Here is a 22,422-nt window from a genome sequence, read left to right as displayed (position 1 = left end):
CAAACATCCTTTTATAACCATATATGGGGTATTGTTTTACTCGGTAGAAATTGCTTTACAAATGTTGTGGTGCTTTTTCTCCTTAAGGCTATGTTCACACGGGGTCTTTTGCCGAGTTTATTGACGCGGAAACCGCGTCGCAAAACTCGGCAGAAACTCCCCGAGAACGCCTCCCATTGATTTCAATGGGAGGCGTCGGCGTCTTTTTCCCGCGAGCAGTAAAACTGCCTCGCGGGAAAAAGAAGCGACATGCCCTATCTTCGGGCGCTTCCGCCTCCGACCTCCCATTGACTTCAATGGGAGGCAGGAGAAAGCGTGTTTTCTGCCCGCGGCGCTCAATGGCCGCGGGCGAAAAACGGCGCGATCATTGCTATTCACACGGAGTATTTTGGGGGAGGAATATCTGCCTCAAAATTCCGTTTGGAGCTTTGAGGCAGATATTCCTCCCCCAAAATACTCCGTGTGACCATAGCCTTAGTCCTCGTGGAAATTAGAAAAAATTAGCTAAACCTACATAATCTTTGAAAGAATGACGATTTTTATTTTCACGGCCTACTTCCAATAATTTCTGCAAAAAACCTGCGGAGTCAAAATGCTCACTATACCCCTAGATAATTTCCTCAAGGGGTGTAGTTTCCAAAATGGGGTCACTTTTGGTGGATTTCCACTGTTTTGGCACCGAAAGAGCCCTTGAAACCTGACATGGAGCCTAAAATATTTTCTAATAAAAAGGAGGCCCAAAATCCTCTAGGTGCTCCTTTGCTTCTGAGGCCGGTGCTTCAGTCCATTACCACACTAGGGCCACATGTGGGATATTTCTAAAAACTGCAGAATCTGGGCAATAAATATTGAGTTGCGTTTCTCTGGTAAAAACTTCTGTGTTACAAAAAAAATAGAATAAAAATTAATTTCTGCAAAAAAAAAATGAAATTTGAAAATTTCACCTCTACGTTGCTTTAATTCCTGTGAAACGTTTAAAGGGTTAAGAAACTTTCTAAATGCTGTTTTGAATACTTTGAGGGGTGAAGATTTTAAAATGGGGTGACTTTTTGGCGGTTTCTAATATATAAGGCCCTAAAAGCCGCTTCACAACTGAACTGGCCCCTGTAAAAATAGCCTTTTGAAATTTTCTTGAAAATGTGAGAAATTGCTGCTAAAGTTCTAAGCCTTGTAACGTCCTAGAAAAATAAAAGGATGTTCAAAAAACGATGCCAATCTAAAGTAGACATATGGGGGATGTTAATTAGCAACAATTTTGTGTGGTATAACTGCCTGTCTTACAAGCAGATACATTTACATTTAGAAAAATGCTAATTTTTGAAATTTTTCACCAAATTTTGGTGTTTTTCACTGGTAAATATTGAATTTATCGACGACATTTTTCCACTATCATAAAGTCCAATGTGTCATGAGAAAACAATCTCAGAATCACTTTGATAGGTAAAAGCGTTCCGGAGTTATTACCACATAAAGTGAAATATGTCAGATTTGAAAAAATGGGTCTGGTCCTGAAGGCCAAAATGAGCTTGGTCCTGAAGGGGTTAAGCCATTACCTACTCTTTATTTTTTATTTTTTCCTGCAAAGTATCAACATATCATCTTCCCTGCTAGAAGCCTTCGCTAACCAAACATTTTGGAAGGGGAGGCGTTAGACTTTCTCTTCGGCTACCACAAACGGACAGTCATATGGGATTGTTACGTTTTGTCACACAGAACTGCTACCTAGGGAGAACCTTTGTTGATTTTAAAATAGTTGTCCTGACAAAAGACTTTTACATGTCAGTTATGGACTTTCATATGTAAATGAGATGCCATAAAAGTCTGGTTACTGTGGTAAAGCACAACTGAATGGCCTGAGGCAATCACTCTCTAATGATAGAGGAGTTGTAGAAACTTCTAGTCTGCACTAACTAGTGCAATTAAAAGGGAACTCCTTCCCGACCGCCCACCGTCTTTTCACGTCAGGCGGTGCAGGCCCCCAGTCTACAACGACGTCTTTTGGCGTCGCTGTAACTAACAGTTCCTGATCCTAGAGAAGCCTCCTGAATACAGCTGGGGTCGGAAAACATTCGGACCCCAGCTGTTTAACCCTTTGATTGCCGCGGTCCGTGACCGCGGCATGATCAAAGGGAATTCCCCTCTTTGATCGCATCACCGGGATTACGGTGATGCTAGCAAACACCGGGGAATCCCTCTGCAGTCAGCCCTGCGGACCTAGAAAGGACCCCAGGGCTGTCTGTTCCGTATGCATGCTGTTAGGGCACACTATGTGCTCCCCGATCAGCAGCCTCTGTCATAGTGACACAGTGTAATGTATTTGCATACAGGAGTGATAGTAATTCAGGAGTATGCTAATACATTACAAGTAAAAAAAAGTTATAAATAAAGTTATCCATTAAAGGGGTTTTCCGGAAGTAAAAAATTACTTTTAATTAAACTAAACAATAAAAAACATTTAACTTTGTAATGTACTTACGTTTGATTAGCTGGATGTATCGTTGTATCCCCTCTTCCGTCACGTGACCGCTTGTCCATGTAAAGTTTGCACTTCCTGTGCATACCCGTCCATTCGCGCCTAACTTCCGGTTTGCGGTTTCCGGTTTTCACATTGTACGGTTACGTCATAAATGACGTAACTGTACCACGTGTTTTCCCCATCTGCTTAGAGCATGCGTGGTTGATACTACCACGCATGCTCTGTTAAATGATATGGCTGCGTCTTCAGCAGCCGTGTGTTTCATTGCGCATGCGCAAGTTTTAATATGTGGTGTCGGTGTCCACTGTGACGGCCGTGTCTGCCGTCGCTCGCTCTCTCCTTCTCCTCCTCACAGTCCGAAGCGCATGTGAGGAGGAGGGTGTTTATTTGCTCACTGTAGGAGCGGAATCCCCAAGCCCGGGATTGGGGATTCCGCTCCAGGAGAAGTCACAGACTTCACTGTGTCCATATATGGACACAGTGACTTCTGAAGCGGAATCACCGGCGAATTGGCCGGGGATTCCGCTCCAGGAAAAGTCACTGACTTCACTGTGTCCATATATGGACAGTGACGTCATGGACTTCTGAAGCGGAATCCCCGCCGATGTGGCCGGGGATTCCGCTCCAGGAGAAGTCACAGACTTCACTGTGTCCATATATGGACACAGTGACGTCAGGGACTTCTGAAGCGGAATCCCCGCCGATGTGGCCGGGGATTCCGCTACAGGAGAAGTACCTCACTTCACTGTTCATATATGGACAGTGAAGTGAGGGATTTCTCCAGAGCCGTCCCCTACAGGAAAGTAGGGGGGGGGGTGGCACTACCTACAAGGGGGGCTGTGTGGCATTGCCTACAAGGGGGCTGTGTGGCATTGCCTACAGGGGGGCTATGTGGCATTACTTACAGGGGGAGCTATGTGGCATTACCTACAGGGGGGGCTATGTGGCATTACCTACAGGGGGGGGCTATGTGGCATTACCGACATGGGGGGCTATGTGGCATTACCTACAGGTGGGGCTATGTGGCATTACCTACAGGGGGAGCTATGTGGCATTACCTACAGGGGGAGCTATGTGGCATTACCTACAGGGGGAGCTATGTGGCATTACCTACAGGGGGGGCTGTGTGGCATTACCTACAGGGGGGCTGTGTGGCATTACCTACAGGGGGGCTGTGTGGCATTACCTACAGGGGGGCTGTGTGGAATTACCTACAGGGGGGCTGTATGGCATTACCTACAGCGGGGCTGTGTGGCATTACCTACAGGGGGCTGTGTGGCATTACCTACAGAGGGCTGTGTGGCATTACCTACAGGGGGCTGTGTGGCATTACCTACAGTGGGGGCTGTGGCAGTATCTATAGAACGTAGTGTGTGGCATTATCTACAGAGGGCAGTGTGTGGCAGAAAATTGACAAATGAAATTCATCCGTTTTTAAAACAGACAAGGAAAAAAACGGGTGCAAAACGGGTTAAAAACGGAAGCATGGCCCAGAACGGAACAGATGCAAAACGGCCGAGACAACGGACCAAAACCGCAGTTTTTTATAGGCCGACACTCAGACCCTCTCGTGTGAATAGAGCCTAAAGGTAGTTGATGACGCGCCGTGTCTTTACACAGTCGAAAGTGCTGTCTTAGCAAAGACAAGGAGCGTCATCAATCACAGAACACGCACCCTCCTCTGACAATCTCGTCGTCCACACCATCTCATCCTTCTTCACACTTGTAGTTCCCGCACTGTGTGTGTATATGTGTGTGTATATATATAATCTATCTATCTATCTATCTATCTATCTATCTATCTATCTATCTATCTATATATATAATTTTGTGTGTGTGTGTGTGTGTGTGTATGTATGTGCGTGTGTGTGTGTGTGTGGGGGTGTGGGTGTGTATATGTATATATATATATATATATATATATATATATACACACAGACACACACATTTTATATATATATATATATATATATATATATATATATATATACATACACAAAATTTTATACATAAAAATATATATAAATAGTGAGACACACTAAGGCCTCATGCACACGACCGTAGCCATGTGCACGGCCGTGATCTTCGGGTCGGCCTGCCCCGGAGTGTCACCCACGGGCCGTGCATATGGCCACGTCCTTTATTTTCTATGAGCCTGGACCGCAGAAGACGGCCGTACTAAGAAATGTCCGTTCTTTCCGCGGTCCAGGGTCCTGGGCCATGCACGGACCTTGGAAACCACGGTCTTTTGCATGGGCCCATAGAAGTGAATGGGGCCGCAATTCTCTCGTGGATTTTCGGGGGAATTGCGCCCACAAAAGCACGTTAGTGTGTATGGGGCCTTACATACATTTATAGTAAATTATGTAAAAAAAAAGAAACGTTTTACCATTGTTTGGAGTAGTGTTTGGTGTTTGCTTCACTGTAAGGCCCTGTTCACACAGTTATTTGCAGGCAGAAAATTCTGCCTCAAAATTTCGCTTGAATTTTCAGGCAGATTTTGATCTGCCTCCACGCCGTTTGCCATGATTTTCGACCGCGGGCATTGAGCGCAACGGGCAAAAACGCTGCGAAAAACGCTTTCTCTGCCTCCCATAGATGTCAGAGGGAGGTCAGAGGAGTAAACGCCCGAAGATAGGGCATGTCGCTTCTTTTTCCCTCAATGGCCGCGGGCAAAAAACGTGGCAAACGGCGTGCAGGCAGGTCAAAATCTGCCTCCAAATTCAAGACAGAATCTTGATGCAGAATTTTCTGCCAGCAAAAAAACTCAGTGTGAACAGGGCCTAATACAGGATCTATTGGAACAGATCCAGCAGCAGGTGAGGTAAATGTGCTGACTGGATTGTGTGTACCAAGATGTCTGACTTGGGTGGAGTGGGCAGACTTAGGGCATGTTCACACGGCCTATTTTCGTCCGTTTTTCGGCCCGTAAACTCCTGAAAAATCTGAACATCTGCCCATTGATTTCAATGGGAAAACGGCGTTCTGTTCCGAAGGAGCGTTTTTTGATGTGTTTTTTTACGCATAAAAAAACGACCGCGAAAAAGAAGTGCAGGAAACCTCTTGAGACGTTTTTGGAGCCGTTTTCCATAGACTGTAGTGAAAAAAGCTCCAAAAACGGGCGTAAAAAAAGCAGCAAAAATCGCGATTTGCACAAAAAACGTCTGAAAATCAGGAGCTGTTTTCTCTTGAAAACGGCTCCGTATTTTGAGACGTCTTTGCCTGTGAACATACCCTGACATTTATCAGGCTGTGGAAGGGGCGGGGGAGGGAGACGGGTGCCTGTACTTAGATCAGGGATAGATGGAGGCACAAAGGATAATGATGATTATTACTGTGTAAGGGCTTATTTAGACGAACGTGTAATATGTCTGTGCAACGCGCGTGATTTTCACGCGCCTCGCACAGACCTTTATTAGTCTATGGGACCGTGCAGATTGTCTCTGAGTTTCACGCAGCGTGTGTTCGCTGCGTAAAACTCACGAAATGTCCGATATTTGTGTGTTGTTCGTACATCACGCACCCATTAAAGTCAATGGGTGCGTGAAAATCACGCGCAGCACACGGAAGCACTTCCGTGGTATGCGCGTGATTCGCGCAACAGCAGTAAAAAGTCTGAATGAAAACAGAAAAGCACCACGTGCTTTTCTGTTTACAAACATACAAACGGAGTGTCATAATGATGGCGGCTGCGTGAAAATAACGCAGCCGCGCATCATACGCGGCTGACACACGGAGCTGTTATGTACCTTTTACGCGCACAAAACGACGCGTTTTTGCGCGAGCAAAAGGCACACGCTGGTGTAATCCGGCCTCAGACAGTGTGCAGGGAGGGAGCCGTCTGCCTGTTATTTGTAATTAGAGCAGGGAAGGACCATGTGAACATACGGCGCGTTTCAACACCAAACTGGTGTCTTCATCAGGCCAATACCTGATGGCCTGATGAAGACACCAGTTCGGTGTTGAAACGCGTAGCCTCTGACATTAAAACTTTGCCGTGATGTCTGTTTAAAGGTCTTTATTTTCCGGTCTACAATCGCAGCGCCGTTGGTCTGTTCTTTTATGTTTTAATTTCACAGTGTTATGTATTCGCATACAGGAGTGATAGTAATTCAGGAGTATGCTAATACATTACAAGTAAAAAAAAGTTATAAATAAAGTTATCCCTTAACCCCTTCTCGCTGTGGCCACTTTTGACCTTCCTGGCAGAGCCTCATTTTTCAAATCTGACATGTTTCACTTTATGTGGTAATAACTTCGGAATGCTTTTACCTATCCAAGCGATTATGAGATTGTTTTCTCATGACATATTGGTCTTTATGTTACTGGCAAAATTTGGTCGATATGTTCAGTATTTAATTGTGAAAAACACCAAAATTTTGCAAAAAATTAGCATATTTCTCAATTTAAATGTTGTAAGACAGGCAGTTATAACACACAAAATTGTTGCTAACTAATATCCCCCATATGTCTACATTAGATTGGCATCGTTTTTTGAACATCCTTTTATTTTTCTAGGACGTTACAAGGCTTTGAACTTTAGCAGCAATTTCTCACATTTTCAAGAAAATTTCAAAAGGCTATTTTTACAGGGGCCAGTTCAGTTGTGAAGTGGCTTTGAGGGCCTTATATATTAGAAACCACCAAAAAAGTCACCCCATTTTAAAAACTTCACCCCTCACAGTATTCAAAACAGCATTTTTTTAACCCTTTAGACGTTTCACAGAAATGAAAGCAAAGTAGAGGTGAAATGTACAAATTTCATATTTTTTTGCAGAAATTGATTTTAATCCAATTTTTTTTTATAACACAAAGTTTTACCAGAGAAATGCAACTCAATATTTATTGCCCAGGTTCTACAGTTTTAGGAAGAATCCCACATGTGGCCGTAGCGTGCTACTGGACTGAAGCACCGGCCCCAGAAGCAAAGGAGCACCTAGTGGATTTTCGGGCCTTATTTTTATTACAATATATGTATTGGCACCATGTCAGGTTTGAAGGGCTCTTGCGGTGCCAAAACAGTGGAAATCCCCCAAAAGTGACCCCATTTGGGAAACTACACCCCTCAAGGAAATTATCTAGGGGTATAGTGAGCATTTTGACCGCACAGGCTTTTTACAGAAATTATTGGAATTAGGCAGTGAAAATTAAAATCTATATTTTTTCAAAGAACATCTAGGTTTAGCGTTTTTTTTTTTTCTAATTTCCACAAGGACTAAAGGAGACTAAAGGACTAAAAAAGCACAGTAAAATTTGTAAAGCAATTTCTCCCGAGTAAAACAATACCCCACATGTGGTAATAAACGGCTGTTTGGACACACGGCAGGGCTTAGAATGGATGGAGTGCCATTTCGCTTTTGGAGTTCACATTTAGCAGGAATGGTTTGCAAAGGCCATGTCACATTTACAAAGCCCCTGAGGGTACAAAACAGTGGAAACCCCCCACAAGTGACCCCATTTTGGAAACTACACCCATTGAGGAAATTAGGGGTATAGTGAGCGTTTTGACCCTACAGGCTTTTTGCAAATTATTGGAAGTAGGCCCTGAAAATAAAAATCTACATTTTTTTCAAAGAAAATGTAGGTTTAGGTAAATTTTTCTCAATTCCACAAGGACTGAAGAAGAAAAAGCAACGCAAAATTTGTAAAGCAATTTCTCCCGAGTAAAACAATACCCCACTTGTGGTAATAAACGGCTGTTTGGACACCCGGCAGGGCTTAGAAGGGAAAGAGCGCTATTTGGCTTTTGGAGATCACATTTAGCAGGAATGGTTTGCGGAGGCAATGTCGCATTTGCAAAGCCCCTCAAGGGACAAAACAATGAAAACTCCCAAAAAGTGACTCCATTTAGGAAACTATACCCCTTCAGGAAGTCCTCTAGGGGTGTAGTAAGCATTTTGACCCCACAGATATTTCATAGAATTTATTAGAATTGGGCAGTGAAAATTAAAACAATCCTTTTTCTTCAATAAGACGTAGCTTTAGCGCAAAATTTGTAATTTTCTCAACAAATAAAGGAAAAAAAGAACCCAACATTTGTAAAGCAATTTCTCCCGAGTACGGCAATACCCCATAATGTGGTCATAAACGGTTGTTTGGGCACACGGCAGGGCTCAGAAGGGAAGGAGCGCCATTTGGAGTGCAGATTTTGCTGGATTGGTTTCTGGGCGCCTGTGGGACCAAAACAGTGGAAACCCCCAAGAAGTGACCTCATTTTTGAAACTACACCCCTCAATGCATTTACCTAGGGGTGTAGTAAGCATGTTAACCCTGCAGGTTTTTTGTAGAAATTAATGTGCTCTCGATGTTGCAGAGTGAAAATCGGATTTTTCCATAGATATGCCAATATGTGGTGCCCAGCTTGTGCCACCATAACAAGACAGCTCTCTAATTATTATGCGGCGTTTCCCGGTTTTAGAAACACCCTACATGGGGCCCTAATCTTTTGCCTGGACATTCGACAAGGCTCAGGAGTGAAAGTGTACCATGTAATATTGAGGCCTAATTTGGCGATTTACAAAGTTTTGGTTCACAATTTCAAAGGCTCAGATGTGAAATAATAAAAAGAAGCCCCTGAGAAGTGACCCCATTTGGAAACTACACCCCTCAAGGCATTTATTAAGGGGTGTAGTAAGCATTTTCACCCCAGAGGTCTTTTCCATAAATGAATGCACTAAGGATGGTGCAAATTAAAAAATTATATTTTTCCCTAGATATGCCATTTCAGTGGCAAATATGTCATGCTCCGCTTATGCAACTGGAGACACACACCCCAAAAATAGTTAATAGTGTTCTCCCGGGTATGGAGATGCCATATATGTGGAAGGAAACTGCTGTTTGGGCACGCTGTAGGGTTCAGAGCGGAGGGAGCGTCATTTGGCTTTTGGAGAGCGGATTTTGCTTGGTAGTAGTTTTGTTTGAGTATTGCTGGTGTTTCCATTTATAATGTGGGGGTACATGTAAGCTGGGCAGAGTACATCAGGGGCATAGTCAGGTGGTATAATAATGGGGTAAAATGATCCATAGATGTGTGTTACGCTGTGAAGCAATCCTTTCTGCACAGGTCAGTGACGCACTGATATACGGCGTCCTTTCTTATGCGCCTTTTGGTCCACACTCTACACCTTTTGCAGTTTGGGGAATTTTGCAAGGAAGTATTGTCCTGGTATAAAATGGGCACCCTCACTTCCAGCAGATGTGTTTTTTGGGCCCTCCCCTTCCTGGTTCCCTAATTTTAGGTTCCCCTCGGGCCGGCACAACTGCATATTTTTTTATTTCCGGACTTATTGGAGGAATAACTAATTTTATTTTTTCATGGACGTAGTGGTATAAGGGCTTTTTTTTGCGGGATGAGCTGTAGTTCTTATTGGTACTATTTTGGGGTACATGCGACTTTTTGATCACCTTTTATCCTATTTTGTTTTGGGAGGCCAGGTAAACAAAAATCGCAATTCTAGTATAGTTTTTTTATTTTTTTTAGACAGCGTTCACCGTGCGTTATAAATTACATGTTAACTTTATTCTGCGATTCAGTACGATTTCGGCGATACCTAATTCATAGAACTTTTTTATGTTTTACAACTTTTTGCACAATAAAATTACTTTTGGAAAAATAATGTATTGTTTTTGTTGCCAAGTTGTGAGAACCATAACTTTTTTACTTTTTTGTCAACGGAGCTGTATTAGGGTTTGTTTTTTGCGAGATGAGCTATAGTTTTTATAGGTACCATTTTTGGATACGTGCGACTTTTTGATCACTTTTTATTTCAATATTTGTAGGGCAAAGTGACCAAAAAACAGAAACTCTTGTATCGTTTTTTACGGGGTTTTTTTTACGGTGTTCACCCCGTGCAATAAACAATATAATATTTTTATACCTCAGGTCGTTACGGTCGCGGTGATACGTAATACTTATGGTTTATTTATTTTTTTCAATAATAAAGGACTTGATAAGAGAAAAAGGGCGATTGTTTTTTTTTTATTACTTGAATATTTTATTGCTTTCAAACTTTTTTATTTTTTTCACTTTTTTGTTTACACTTTTTTTCTCAAGTCCCTTTAGGGGACTTGAAGGTCCTACTGTCAGATTTATTTTTTTCTAATACATTGCACTACCTACATAGTGCAATGTATTAGATCTGTCAGTTATTCACTGATAGCAAGCAGATCAGGCTTTGCCTCCCGGCGGGGCCTAATCGGCTTCCTTAATGGCAGAGCAAGAGGCCATTGTGTTTCCTGTTGCCATAGCAGCAGTTGCCAGTCCTGATTGCCTGTCAGGGCTGGCGATCTGCTAGCAACCGTTAAGATGCAGCGATCGCTTTCGATTGCCTCATCGAAGGGGTTAGTTGCAGGTGGATGTCAGCTGTAACATACAGCTGACTTCCACCGATGATGACGCCAGATCAGCTCCTAAGCCGGCGCCATCTTGCCGGCGGCTACGGAAGCCGACCAGGCTCCGCTGCTGGGCTGTTCTTGACCGGCTTCCATGCTAGGCAGATCGGGAGGCCAGTATTAGGCCTCTGGTTGCCATTGCAGCCACCGGAACCCGGAATTTTATTGCCGGGGTTCCGATGAGCTGCCAACACCTTAAATGTAGCGATCTCGTTTGAACGCTGCATTGAAGGGGTTAATGCGGATCAAACCTAATTTCGGACCCCGCCATTACAGCCGGATGTCCGCTGTAAGACACCGCTGAGATCCGGCGATGATCGCACCGGCTCAGCTTCTGAGCCTGTGCCAAAGCATTTGGCGTATGTATACGGCAAATTGCGGGAAGCAATAGCTTTCCATGGCGTACCCGTACGGCAAATGTCGGGAAGGGGTTAATGCGATGAAAAAAAAAAAAGTAACCAAAAAAAAGAAACAAATAAATAAAGTCATTATTAAATAAAAACAAAAAACCTACACATATTCGGTATCTATACGACCGTAATAACATGAAGAATTAATGTAATGGGTTATATAGTTTTAAACGTAAACGGGATAAAAAAGAAACAAAAAACAATGCCGAGAATCGCTTTTTCCTGTATTCACGCCGTAAAAAATCATTTTTTTACCCCCGATCTGTGGGGGAAAAAAAGTACTATTTCTCTCGCATAAAACAAGGCCTCATACAGCCACGTCAATGAAAAAATAAAAAAGTTATTGCTGCTGAAAGGCAGAGAGGCAAAACCAGAAAAATGTAGCTGATCATTAAAGAGGCTCTGTCACCAGATTTTGCAACCCCTATCTGCTATTGCAGCAGATAGGCGCTGCAATGTAGATTACAGTAACGTTTTTATTTTTAAAAAACGAGCATTTTTGGCCAAGTTATGACCATTTTTGTAGTTATGCAAATGAGGCTTGCAAAAATCCAAGTGGGTGTGTTTAAAAGTAAAAGTCCAAGTGGGCGTGTATTAGGTGCGTACATCGGGGCGTTTTTAATACTTTTACTAGCTGGGCGCTGTGAAGAGAAGTAACATCCTCTTCTCTTCAGAACGCCCAGCTTCTGACAGTGCAGATCTGTGACGTCACTCACAGGTCCTGCATCGTGACGGCCACATCGGCACCAGAGGCTACAGTTGATTCTGCAGCAGCATCAGCGTTTGCAGGTAAGATCGACTTACCTGCAAACGCTGATGCTTTTGCAGAATCAACTGTAGCCTCTGGTGCCGATGTGGCCGTCACGATGCAGGACCTGTGAGTGACGTCACAGATCTGCACTGTCAGAAGCTGGGCGTTCTGAAGAGAAGAGGATGTTACTTCTCTTCAGAGCGCCCAGCTAGTGAAAGTATTAAAAACGCCCCGATGTACGCACATAATACACGCCCACTTGGACTTTTACTTTTAAACACACCCACTTGGACTTTTGCAAGCCTCATTTGCATAATTACAAAAATGGTCATAACTTGGCCAAAAATGCTCGTTTTTTAAAAATAAAAACGTTACTGTAATCTACATTGCAGCGCCTATCTGCTGCAATAGCAGATAGGGGTTGCAAAATCTGGTGACAGAGCCTCTTTAAGGTCTTTTCAGGCCCGGTCATTAAGGGGTTAAAGAGGCTCTGTCACCAGATTTTGCAACCCCTATCTGCTATTGCAGCAGATAGGCGCTGCAATGTAGATTACAGTAACGTTTTTATTTTTAAAAAACGAGCATTTTTGGCCAAGTTATGACCATTTTTGTATTTATGCAAATGAGGCTTGCAAAAGTCCAAGTGGGCGTGTATTATGTGCGTACATCGGGGCGTTTTTACTACTTTTACTAGCTGGGCGTTCTGACGAGAAGTATCATCCACTTCTCTACACAACGCCCAGCTTCTGGCAGTTCAGACACACAGCGTGTTCTCGAGAGATCACGCTGTGTCGTCACTCACAGGTCCTGCATCGTGTCGGACGAGCGAGGACACATCGGCACCAGAGGCTATAGTTGATTCTGCAGCAGCATCGGCGTTTGCAGGTAAGTCGATGTAGCTACTTACCTGCAAACGCTGATGCTGCTGCAGAATCAACTGTAGCCTCTGGTGCCGATGTGGCCGACACGATGCAGGACCTGGGGCAGGAAGTGAGTGACGTCACAGCGTGATCTCTCGAGAACACGCTGTGTGTCTGCACTGCCAGAAGCTGGGCGTTCTGAAGAGAAGTGGATGATACTTCTTGTCAGAACGCCCAGCTAGTAAAAGTAGTAAAAACGCCCAGTTGTAACACACATAATACACGCCCAGTTGGACTTTTACTTTAAACACGCCCACTTGGACTTTTGCAAGCCTCATTTGCATAAATACAAAAATGGTCATAACTTGGCCAAAAATGCTAGTTTTTAAAAAATAAAAACGTTACTGTAATCTACATTGCAGCGCCTATCTGCTGCAATAGCAGATAGGGGTTGCAAAATCTGGTGACAGAGCCTCTTTAAAGAACATGGAAGTTCTTTTTGCACATGGCCATATTATGGATCCGTGTAGTGCAGAAAAAAAAAATACAGCACGCCTAGACTGTTATTGTTGATAATGCACCTCCTGGGGCATACAATTTCATACAGCAGCAAAAGCAGGTTTAAAGAGACTCTGTCACCACATTATAAGTGCCCTATCTCGTACATAAGGAGATCGGCTGTTAGGGATCTGCCAGGTACTTCATCTAGGTATACTCCTGGGATTAATCAATCCACACCTGAGGCCAGACCTGTTCGACTGACACCATCTCCCACCAACCAGGGTGGCAGGCTCAGGAGTGGGAGAGCCTATCGCGGCCTGGTCTGTCGGAGTTAGCTCCGCCCCCTGTCCTTTATTACCTGCCCTGTTCTCTCCCTCAGTGCTTGTAATTCTTTTGGATTCCTGGCCCCACTGCTGCTTGCTCCAGCCTGCTTCTGCCGTGCTTCTGCCTTGCTGCAGTTCTGCTTGACCTGCTTTGCTTTGCCCCTGGCTTGCTTCTGTCTCCGTGCCCGCTTGGGTGTACTCACTTCGTCCTGGTCCTGACTTTCGTTCGCCGCTCCGTTTCCTCGTGGCGTTCCGTGGCTACTGCCCCTTCCCTTGCGTGTTCCCTGTTTGTTTTCCTGTGCACTTAGACAGCGTAGGGACCGCCGCCCAGTTGTACCTCGTCGCCTAGGGCGGGTCGTTGCAAGTAGGCAGGGACAGGGCGGTGGGTTGATTAGGGCTCACTTTCCCTTCACCTCCTTTCTGCCATTACATCGGCGCTATAATGTAGGTGACAGTAATGCTTTTTATTTTAAAAAACGATCTATTTTCACAAAGTTAGGAGCGATTTAAGTTTATGCTAATGAGCTTTCTTAATGCCCAAGTGGGCGTACTTTTACTTTCGACCAAGTGGGCGTTGTACAGAGGAGTGCATGACGCTGACCAATCAGCATCATGCACTTAATTTACACTGCACTAGCGATATAGATATATCGCTATGTGCAGCCTCATACACAAGCCCTAATATTACTACAGTGTCCTGATAATGAATACACATGAAATCCAGCCTGGACGTCATGTGTACTCAGAATCCTGACACTTCTGAATCTTTTTTTGCAGTGTAAATGAATGGAGAGGAGTGCATGATGCTGATTGGTCAGCGTCATGCTCTCCTCTGTACAACGCCCACTTGGTCGAAAGTAAAAGTACGCCCACTTGGGCATTAAGAAAGCTCATTAGCATAAACTTAAATCGCTCCTAACGTTGTGAAAAAAGATCGTTTTTTTAAATAAAAAGCATTGCTGTCACCTACATTACAGCGCCCATCTCCTTATGTAGGAGATAGGGCACTTATAATGTGGTGAGAGTCTCTTTAAGTATGCCGTATTATTTATTGCTTCTAGGGGAGAATATGGTGCCGAATGGCAGCACACAGAGTAGGTGGTAGCTGCTCGTGCTTTGAGATGCTAGATAGTCAACTAAATACTAGTCTCAACAAAACACAATAAAGCAGATATTCCAGAGTGAGTAGTTTGTTTCTAATTCTATAAAAGAATACCGCTTTCTTCTTTCAATTCAGTATAACTAGTGATGTGTTTTTTCAATTTAGTGTAACCAGCGATGCCTCTTCACAAGTACCCACCTGCCATCTGGAAATCCCTGAAGCTGAAGGAGGGTATCTATACCCGCCTGCCTGCACATTACCTTAAGTCGCTGAATGATACAGAAAAGCCTACTCCAGTACATTGGAAGCCACACGGGTTGAAGTATAGACTTAACCCAGAGACAAGACAGCGAGAACGTGTTCAAGATGTCCCAGTGCTGCCCTACTTTCCACCTGAGGCTGATGAAGGACTTTGGGGTGAAGAAGGCTGGATTTCTGGCTATCGATACGCAAATAACGATAAGGTGATGGATGACATTACACATTCACAGAACACGTTGTCATCCATGACATGTTAGGTCTATTGAACTTGTTTGTATCTTTGCTTTTACCGATCTTCATACATTTATTACTCTACACATGGCTCTCTTATAGAATCAGCTGTACAGGTGAGCGTGTATTTAAATCAACACATGCTATAAAACGATGAGTCCCTTGTTCTCCTTCTTTCAAAATACAATACATTACATTGCGAGTAAGTTCAATGCAACACACACAATGATCATTCCATAGACTCCCAGAAAAACACTCTCCTTCCCCCAGTTGTTATTGTGATGGCATAAACAATAGTGTGGTTAAAAAAAACCTGTACTGAGCGTTTGATTCATGTATTCTCAGCCTCCGTTCGGTCCTTCCATTAGACCCCGTGACCCTCAAGCTGACTCTCAGATTCGCACTGTGTGGACTGGAGATCTGTTTCTCTATTCATTCCTATGAAACGCTCAATATGGGTCTCTTAGGATTGAATAGAGAAACTGACTTCTGGTCCATACAGCAGACGCCGTGGAAGTCGGGGAGCCAGATTGAGGGTCACGTGGTCTAACGGAAGGTCAGTACGTAGGCTGAAAATACATGAATCAAGCACTCCGTAAGCTACTGTAACAACCCTAGTGTTTATCCTGTCGTAATTATAAATGGGGGTGGGGATCTGGGAGTGCTTCTTTAACTTATGTATCACAAACACTCCTAAATTCAGACGGAACGTGACAGTGACCTTGTGTGTTTATTAATGTTATATGGTGTAAGTAGGGATGTTTAGGAAGTGTATACAATACTATATATGACCGATCGCAAAGAGCCCCGTGTAACAGACAGAATTGTAGCTTTAAAGTGAATATACACTATGAGTAATTTACGTTTTCATGTTCATTCCATGAATATAACCTCGGTCTATATGCCCTATTAAGACATATAGATGTAATAGAGGGTGCTACCTTCTCATGAACCCCCTCTATTAGTCAAAGTGCAGAGCCCCTACGTAAGTTCAGCTCCACTCAGCCAGTCATTTATTACATAGCTGTCCGTTTATTTGAGTTCTATGATAAAACTTCCTTTGGCAATTTCCACTTTTTGCTAGGGGTTTTTGGAGCCAGACGTGCGTATTTAATCTCTTTGTTGGGGTGGCTTTTTTTTTTTTTATAAAGAACGTGGGTTGTGTTGAAGACCAATCCCTTTAAACATCCACCTTAATGAGAAAAAGGTCTAATGAGCAAAAGGTCTAATTAGAAAGCCAGGTCTTAAAGAGGCTCTGTCACCAGATTTTGCAACCCCTATCTGCTATTGCAGCAGATAGGCGCTGCAATGTAGATTACAGTAACGTTTTTATTTTAAAAAAACGAGCATTTTTGGCCAAGTTATGACCATTTTTGTAGTTATGCAAATGATGCTTGCAAAAGTCCAAGTGGGTGTGTTTAAAAGTAAAAGTCCAAGTGGGTGTGTATTAGGTGCGTACATCGGGGCGTTTTTAATACTTTTACTAGCTGGGCGCTCTGATGAGAAGTAACATCCTCTTCTCTTCAGAACGCCCAGCTTGTGACAGTGCAGATCTGTGACGTCACTCACAGGTCCTGCATCGTGACGGCCACATCGGCACCAGAGGCTACAGTTGATTCTGCAGCAGCAACAGCGTTTGCAGGTAAGTCGATCTTACCTGCAAACGCTGATGCTGCTGCAGAATCAACTGTAGCCTCTGCTGCCGATGTGGCCGTCACGATGCAGGACCTGTGAGTGACGTCACAGATCTGCACTGTCAGAAGCTGGGCGTTCTGAAGAGAAGAGGATGTTACTTCTCTTCACAGCGCCCAGCTAGTAAAAGTATTAAAAACGCCCCGATGTACGCACATAATACACGCCCACTTGGACTTTTACTTTTAAACACGCCCAGTTGGACTTTTGCAAGCCTCATTTGCATAATTACAAAAATGGTCATAACTTGGCCAAAAATGCTCGTTTTTTAAAAATAAAAACGTTACTGTAATCTACATTGCAGCGCCTATCTGCTGCAATAGCAGATAGGGGTTGCAAAATCTGGTGACAGAGCCTCTTTAAAGACAGAAAAGAAGGTCATAAAGTCAACTGTAAGGAGGCAACTCTAGTAACACAATTATAATGTTTTCCTTTCTCTCTATATTTATAGCTTTCTGCAAGAGTAAAGAGACTTTGGAGGCCCCATCTATTTACCAGGCAGCTGTACAGTGAGATTCTGGACAAAACGTTTCCTATTACTGTTACAATGAGAACTCTGGACCTTATTGATGCTGCTTATGGTTTTGATTTTTATATTCTAAAGGTAGGTAGCATTATTGAGTTTGTGTCCATACTATACACAAGCCATACTAATTACAAAGCTTTGGAATACAGAGTTCTGCTCCACAACTGGATAGCGTTTAACTCCTTAACGCCGAAGGACGGATATATCCGTCCTCAGCAGCTGCTAGTTCGCGCAGGAGGACGGATATATCCGTCCTGTGATCGCGCGGGTACTGACAGTGTACCCACGCGATCAGCGTCAGGAGCACGGCTGTTATACACAGCCTGGCTCCTGCTGCAACTGCCGGAATCGAAGCGCGCTCCGATTCCGGCAGTTTAACCCATTAAATGCCGCTGTCAATAGTGACAGCGGCATCTAATGTGTTTGACAGAGGGAGGGAGCTCCCTCTGTCACCCGATCGGCGCCCCCGCAAACAAATCGCGGGTCGCCGTCGGGTTTCCATGACAGCCGGGGGTCTAACAAAGACCCCCAGGTCTGTCTTCCGCAACTGCCTGTTAGGCGATGCCGGAGGCATGACCTAACAGGTTGCCTGTCAGTTTTACACTGACAGGCAATAATGCTTTGGTATACTAAGTATACCAAAGCATTATATATGCGATCGGCACATCGCATAGTGAAGTCCCCTGGTGGGACTTAAAAAAAAAATGTCAATCAGTTAAATAAAGTTTGTTGAAAAAAAAAAATTACAGTCAAAATCAAATAAAACTACTTTTTTTGCCCAAAAAGTGTTTTTATTCAGTAAAAGTGTCAAAACAAATACCACATTCACATATATGGTATCCCCGCGATCGTAACAACTTGACCAATAAAATGAACACATTAATTAAACCGCCGGATGAACGGCGTCCAAAAAAAATGCAAAAAACAACGGCAAAATTCTCTCTTTTCTCCCATTCCCCCCATAAAAAATAAAATAAAAGTTAATCTATAAGTCCTATGTACCCCAAAATAGTACTAATGAAAACTACACATTGGCCCGCAAAAATCAAGCCCACATACGGCCACATCGACTGAAAAATAAAAAAATGACGGCTCTTGGAACGCGGCGATGCAAAAACAAGTAATTTTTTTCTAAAAGGGTTTTTACATATTTACCTTTACATATTTGGTATCCCCGTAATCGTGCCGACCCATAGAATAAAGTTAACATGTTATTTACGCTGCATAGTAAACGGCATAAATTTATAACGTGAAAATTAATGCTGGAATAGCTGCTTATTTTCAATTCTCTCCTAAAATAAAGTTAATAAATGTTAATCAATATATTGTAAGCATCTAAAAATGGTACAATTACAAAATACAACTCGTCCCGCAAAAAACAAGCCCTTATACGGCTATGTCGACGGAATAAAAAAAAAGTTACGACTCTTGGAATGCGACCATGAAAAAACAAAAAATAATCCTTAGTCATTAACGTGCAAAATGGCCCGGTCATTAAGGGGTTAAGGGGGAATTCACATGTTTTTTATTAGTTGTAGATTTTTTGTGGGTGTTCCGCACCAAAAATCTGCAACAGTTAACCCCTTCCCGCTCCTTGACGTACTATTACGTCATGGCAGCTGTATCGTTCGCGCTCCATGCCGTAATAGTACGTCTCGGGAGTAACGGCCGTTTCGGCCGTCCTCCCGACACATACAGGAGCTGTGACGCTGCTGTCTTGTTCAGCAGCTGTCACAGCTCCTACAGCGGGGACCGATCGCTGTGTCCCCGCTGATTAACCCCTTAAAAGCCGCGTTCTATAGAGATCACGGCTTTTTAGGGGTTAAGCTGCCATCGCCGGCCTGCTACGCGATAGCGGCCGGCGATGGTGACTATGGCAACCGGACACCAAACAATGGCGTCCGGCTATGCCATAGACGGAAGCCTAGTGGGTCCTGACAATGTCAGGACCCACTATGCTTGCTGTCAGTGAGTAGCTGACAGTTCTAATACACTGCACTACGCATGTAGTGCAGTGTATTAGAATAGCGATCAGGGCCTCCTGCCCTCATGTCCCCTAGTGGGACAAAGTAATAAAGTAAAAAAAAAGTTACAAAAAGATGTGTAAAAATAAGAAAATAAAAGATTTAAAAGTATTAAAAGTAAAAATCCCCCTTTTTCCCTTATCAGTCCTTTTATTATTAATAAAAATATATAAACAAACAAATAAACTATACATAATTGGTATCGCCGCGTCCGTAACGGCCTGAACTACAAAATTATTTCATTATTTATCCCGCACGGTGAACGCCGTAAAATAAAATAATAATAAACCGAACCACAATCACAATTCTTTGGTCACTTCACCTCCCAAAAAATGGAATAAAAAGAGATCAAAAAGTTGCATGTACCTAAAAATGGTACTGATGGAAACTACAGTTCGTTACGCAAAAAATAAGTCCTCGCACGGCTTTATTGATTGAAAAATAAAAAAGTTCTGGCTCTTAGAATAAGGTAACACAAAAAGTGAATGATTGTTTACAAAACGTATTTTATTGTGCAAACGCCATAAGACATAAAAAAAAACTATAAACATCTGGTATCGACGTAATCGTATCGCCCCGCAGATTAAAGTGAATATGTCATTTATAGCGCACGGCGAACGCTGTAAAAAAAATAGAATAAAAAACAATCGTACAATTGCTGTTTTTTAGTCACCACGCCACCTAAAAATAGAATAAAAACTGATCAAAAAGCCGCATGCACCCCAAGAAAACTACAATGGATTCCTCAAGGGGTCTAGTTTCCAAATTGGGGTCACTTTTGGGGGGTTCCCAATGTTTTGGCACCACAAGACCTCTTCAAACCGGACATGGTGCCTAATAAAAAAGAGGCTTCAAAATCCACTAGGTGCGCCTTTGCTTCGGAGGCCGGTGCTTCAGTCCATTACCGCACTAGCGCCACATGTGGGATATTTCTCAAAACTGCAGAATCTGGGCAATAAGTATTGAGTTGCGTTTCTATGGTAAATCCTTTTGTGTTATAAAAAAAATGGTATAAAGAGGATTTTCTGACAAAAAAAAAATGTACATTTCACCTCTACTTTGCTCTAAATTTTTGTGAAACACCTAAAGGGTTCATAAACTTTCTAAATGCTGTTGTGAATACTTTGAGGGGTCTAGTTTCTAAAATGGGGTATTTGATAGGGGTTTCTAATATATGGGTCCCTCAAAGCAACTTCAGAACTGAACTGGAACCTAAAAAAATAAATAAATGAGGCAATACTTCGCTTCTTACATTATACTGATAATGAGCCGTGCCCACCCCGAGATGACCCCAGTTTTGACCGTTTGTATAAACGGAGACCCCTATTAGACCGTTCCAGTGCCCGGTTTTCCCAAGCATACACCCCCGAGAAGTGTATTTCTATTGATGAGTCCCTGGTACATTTTAAAGGGAGGGTTCAATTCCGCCAGTACCTGCCGGGTAAGAGGGCAAGGTATGGCGTGAAGATGTATAAGCTGTGCGAGAGTGTATCAGGGTATACCTACAGGTTTAGGATATATGAAGGAAAGGCCACCCCCAAACCAGACTGCATCCTGGACTACAATAGGTACATGGGAGGGATGGACTTGTAAGATCAAGCCCTGAAGCCCTACAGCGCCATGCGGTGTGGTATAAGAAGCTGGCCGGGCACATCATACAGATGGCTTTGTACAATGTGTACGTGCTACGTCGATGTGCAGGCCAGACGGGAACTTTCCTGGAATTTCAAGAGGTGATTATCAAGAACCTAATGTTTAGGGACCAGGAAGGGGGGGCACCCAGTACTTCTGGAAGCGAGCCCACACGCATCGTACCAGGGCAACACTTTCCAGGAGAAGTTCCCCAAACTGGCAAGAAGGGAAAAAGTCAAAAGAGGTGCAAAGTCTGCTATAAGGGATGACACAATATATCAATGTGACACGTGTCCCGAATAACCAGAGCTCTGTATGAAAGTGTTTTAAAATTTATCATACATCCCTTGGTTTATAATTTACCCCAATTTTACTTACCCTGATGCACTCCGCACAGCTTATCCCCCCTCGTCTTTCCCCTCTGGGCCCTGCTGTGTGTCCAGGCAGCTGATAACAGCCACATGTAGGGTATTGCCATACCAGGGAGAACCCACATTACAGTTTATGGGGTGTAGGTCTCCGGTCAAAATGCTCACTACACCTCTAGATGAATGCCTTAAGGGTGTAGTTTTTAAAACGGGGTCACTTCTTGCGGGTTTGAACTGTACTGGTACCTCAGGGGCTTCTGCATACATGACTTCGCACTAGAAAATCCCCAATAGGCCAAATGGTGGTCCTTTCCTTCTGAGCCCTCCCATGGGCCCAAACGGCAGTTTATCACAACAAATGGGGTATTGCGGCACTCAGAACAAATTGCGCAACAGAATGGGGTATTTTGTTTCTTGTGAGAATAAGAAATTTTCAGCCAAAACTACATATTATTTGAAAAAAATAATTTTGTTTTCATTCCCAGCCCAATTCAAATAAGTTCTGTGAAAAAACTATGGGGTCAAAATGGTCACAACACCCATAAATGAATTCCTTGAGGGGTGTAGTTTCCAAAATGGGGTCATTTGTGATTGGTTTCTATTGCTTTGATACCTCTGGGGCTCTGCAAATGCGACATGGCACCCGAAAACCAATCCAGCAAAATCTGTACTTCAAAGAACGCACAGCGCTCCTTTCCTTCTGAGCCCTCCCATGGGCCCAAACGGCAGTTTATTGCCACAAATGGGGTATTGCCGCACTCAGGACAAATTGGGCAACAAAATTGAGTATTTTATTTCTTGTGAAAATAAGAATTTTTGAGCTAAAATGACATATTATTGGAAAAAATATATATTTTTTTAATTCTCAGCCCAA

At 43.3% G+C, this 22,422-nt stretch overlaps 1 protein-coding gene across 1 annotated transcript in view; it reads left to right on the top strand.

Moving 5' to 3' along the window:
- The window catches only part of MRPL28 (mitochondrial ribosomal protein L28), a 91,585-nt gene that overhangs the window by 9,110 nt on the left and 60,053 nt on the right, over positions 1–22,422 (top strand). The window contains exons 2-3 of the mRNA XM_075830032.1: positions 14,980–15,278; positions 17,450–17,602. Coding sequence (XP_075686147.1) covers positions 14,991–15,278; positions 17,450–17,602 — 441 coding nt within the window. The 5' untranslated portion in view covers positions 14,980–14,990. The remainder of the gene's footprint in view (positions 1–14,979; positions 15,279–17,449; positions 17,603–22,422) is intronic.

Source organism: Rhinoderma darwinii, chromosome 6, assembly GCF_050947455.1.
Source record: "Rhinoderma darwinii isolate aRhiDar2 chromosome 6, aRhiDar2.hap1, whole genome shotgun sequence".
Taxonomy (NCBI): Eukaryota; Metazoa; Chordata; class Amphibia; order Anura; family Rhinodermatidae; genus Rhinoderma; species Rhinoderma darwinii.
The sequence above is the reverse complement of the archived record's forward strand: the minus strand, read 5'-3'. Positions and strand labels throughout refer to the sequence as shown.